General features: G+C 33.6%; 1 protein-coding gene across 1 annotated transcript; it reads right to left on the bottom strand.

The window, feature by feature from the left end:
• Positions 1-1,039: 1,039 nt before the first annotated feature.
• LOC124372271 (solute carrier family 35 member G1-like) lies at positions 1,040-2,325 on the bottom strand. Its single transcript, XM_046830651.1, is given in 2 exon segments — positions 1,040-1,379; positions 1,381-2,325. Coding segments are annotated over 2 exon segments (1,065 nt in total). The 5' UTR covers positions 2,275-2,325; the 3' UTR covers positions 1,040-1,208.
• Between the last annotated feature and the right edge of the window lie 735 nt (positions 2,326-3,060).

The following is a 3,060-nucleotide window of genomic DNA, read 5'->3' as shown; positions in this document are numbered from 1 at the left end:
GTATAAATTAACTAACTAAAATAATAATCTATCTCCAATTTGATAATTGATTTAACAGTAAAAAATGAAACATAAATTTCATCTGACTGTATTGGAAAAGATATTTTCCATCATTTAGTGAATAAAACCATATTTAAGCATAAATCAATCAAGAACAAAATCTCTTTATAAAATCTTACACTCAATTGTTTACATTTGCAAGACTTACTGGATATAAGGCCGGTGTGAACACATCACCATTCAGATCGCCTCATACATAAAAACAGCATTGAAATGTATATTTAAACAGAGAGGCCAAAATATTTCAAGAATTTAATTGTATAAGCAATATTTCAACACAATGTGAACCGGAAATCCTAGGTGTTAGTTATTATAATGTTATGACAACAGCCACGTAAGCCTAAGAACTAAGATTGCTTGTTGTTCTTGAAGGATTTTAATCACAAACACTGTTATATACATATTATATAATAATAATTATATTACATGTCTGACAACATCATAGTTCTAATTTCAATAATTAAAAAAAAGTATTAAAGAATCTATCTAAACAATCTAAGGTATTTCTTGTAAAAATGTTATACTTAGCTTTTTACTGAACTATTACTATCATTAGAGTGTTTCTTAAAATTTGCCTTTCTGTATAACAATTATATTTGAGTGAACAGTTTTTTACGTTATAACACTTAAATCTGAAAAAACAATGTACATTAAGTTTATCTTCTGAATGAGGTTATACCAATATGTTACGCATAATTTAATCATAATGGTTTGTGCAATCTAAGTGAACCTGGATTACGACCAAGTTCTTTATCAAGGTGTCAATACAAGGAATCAGTTATAACCTTGCCACTATCTGGTATTATAATTAATTGCTTTTTGTGCAATTTCTATTTGGAAAATTCTCTGAGTATCATAATACACAAAAATAGTAGTCTACAGCATTTTTACAAACCATAAAATTAAGGCCTACAAAATATTTAACACCTCAGGCTTATGTAAGAGTAAAAATAATTTGTCTTTTTATTTTTGGAAATGAAAGCCATAAGTACCATACATTACAAAAATATTTTGTATCTAGCTTATGGAGTTAAACCTACTATTAGCTTGTGATGTGTCACAATAATGTAATTGTTTGCGGAAGCCAAGATGTTGAATGTGAACTATGCTTACAAGTAGTATAATACTAACTCCACATATTCTGACTCTTATTTTATGAAGATCGCCAGCTTTCGTTTGACTGGAGAATTTTCAGGTAAGGATATAACCCATTTCCTAAGGCCTGTTAACATCACAGAACTAGTAACTAAAAATGCACCAGCAAGGCTATAAGCATTCGGAATTTCCTTGAAGAAGAGCACCTGCCAAATGAATGCAAAAAACAATATCAGCAGACCTAGCAATAGCAACTGGGCCTGCTTGCTCCAATTGGAGAGATAGCGTAAGAAGAATCTGGCCACCAAAACTAAACAAAGCTAAGGCCACAACAAGAAGTCGTTCAATACCACACTGTGGCCAACACAAGGCATCTAAGGCCCAGGTAACTCCGACAGTTTGAATGAGAGCAAAGGCACCAAAATTAGTCATAATTACAGAAAAATGAAGACCCTTAAGTGCTCGTAGAAGAACATAAACATTGGCTCCAAAAAGAGTAGCTGAAAAAGCAGCAACTGCAGCCCAAAGGTCAGTACTGCCTGTCTGTTCATCAGAGGCTAATGAGGGAATGTGCGCTCCAAATATAAAAGGTGGCCTTGTAATCAGAATCACTCCTATTAAGGTCAAAAGAATTGTTATTACATTAAAAAAACCACATGGTTCTTTAAGGAATATCCGTGCAAATATAGCAACAAATACTGGAACACTAAATACTATAACAGATGAATCTGCAAGTGGCATGTGCCTAAAAGCATAAAAACTCAACATCAGCCCAGTTGTTCCAACAAAAGATCGAAGAAGGAGCATCAAACGTTTACCTGATGGATAAGGGTTTTCATTCCGCCACAACACAATAGGAATTGCTGGTAAAAGGACACCGACAAACCTGCAGGCAGCTAGTTCCATTGGATGAACATTAGTGAGCCACTTCACAATTACTGAGCATAAAGAAAAAAACAAGGATGAGATACATGCTAGTATTAGGCCTAGGTAAGGGTAAGATGAAGTGTTCACATTCTTATGAGCGACTTCACTGTCTTCATCTCGACTTTCTTCATCCAACAACCTCATTTCCAGATGGTCGTCAATGTCGTTAGTCATACTTTTATTGTCAGTCATTGGCTACTTACAATATTAATGTACTTTGGCTATTTATGATCGGTAAACATTGACAAAAGCTCATTTGTCAGGCCTCATTTCTCTGTTTTCTTCTTATTCTTGTTCAGCAAAATCCAATATGTCATTAGTACGGACAGTAGTAGAACCTCTTACACGACCATTGGAAATGTTAAAATCAATCTGCAAAGAAATTAAATAAGTTATTATTTTTTAAGCAATGAGCTATTTATAATTAAGTATTGGAATAATACTGCTAGTAATAAAAGAGCATCAACAAAAAACAAGTTTATAAAGTATTGTAATATAACACTGACAATCAAATATAACATTGCCTATAACTATTGTGTTATACACATACAGGGTCTTCGAAAAAGAATGCCAGGATTTTTAACAGCCCTTACTTAAAAACTATTCAAGATAACTAAACAATTTAAACTTCCAATTGACGTTGAAATAACTAAATTTTGTTTTCCGTGAGGAAATGTTGACCCTAGCATGTGTAGAACAGCTGGGCGGTGGCAGTCCGCTATTATGACTGACATGCCTGGGGCCAGTCACAAGTACGTTTTTTACAGTTCAACTGAAGGCACAGTGTATTCTATGGTACACAGAATTGAAATCGATTGTCGGTGTGCAGTGTCGGTTTCAAGTTAAGTATCCAGGTCAAAATTTGGCTAGATTATAAAGCAATTTGTGTCACTGATTTAACCAGTTTTGTAACATAGGAAGTGTGTTGAAAAGACATTCAACTGGCTGACTGCTTTTTTTCTCTTTCAATTATTACTT

This window comes from Homalodisca vitripennis, unplaced genomic scaffold (assembly GCF_021130785.1).
Source record: "Homalodisca vitripennis isolate AUS2020 unplaced genomic scaffold, UT_GWSS_2.1 ScUCBcl_2825;HRSCAF=7935, whole genome shotgun sequence".
Taxonomy (NCBI): domain Eukaryota; kingdom Metazoa; phylum Arthropoda; class Insecta; order Hemiptera; family Cicadellidae; genus Homalodisca; species Homalodisca vitripennis.
The sequence above is the reverse complement of the archived record's forward strand: the minus strand, read 5'-3'. Positions and strand labels throughout refer to the sequence as shown.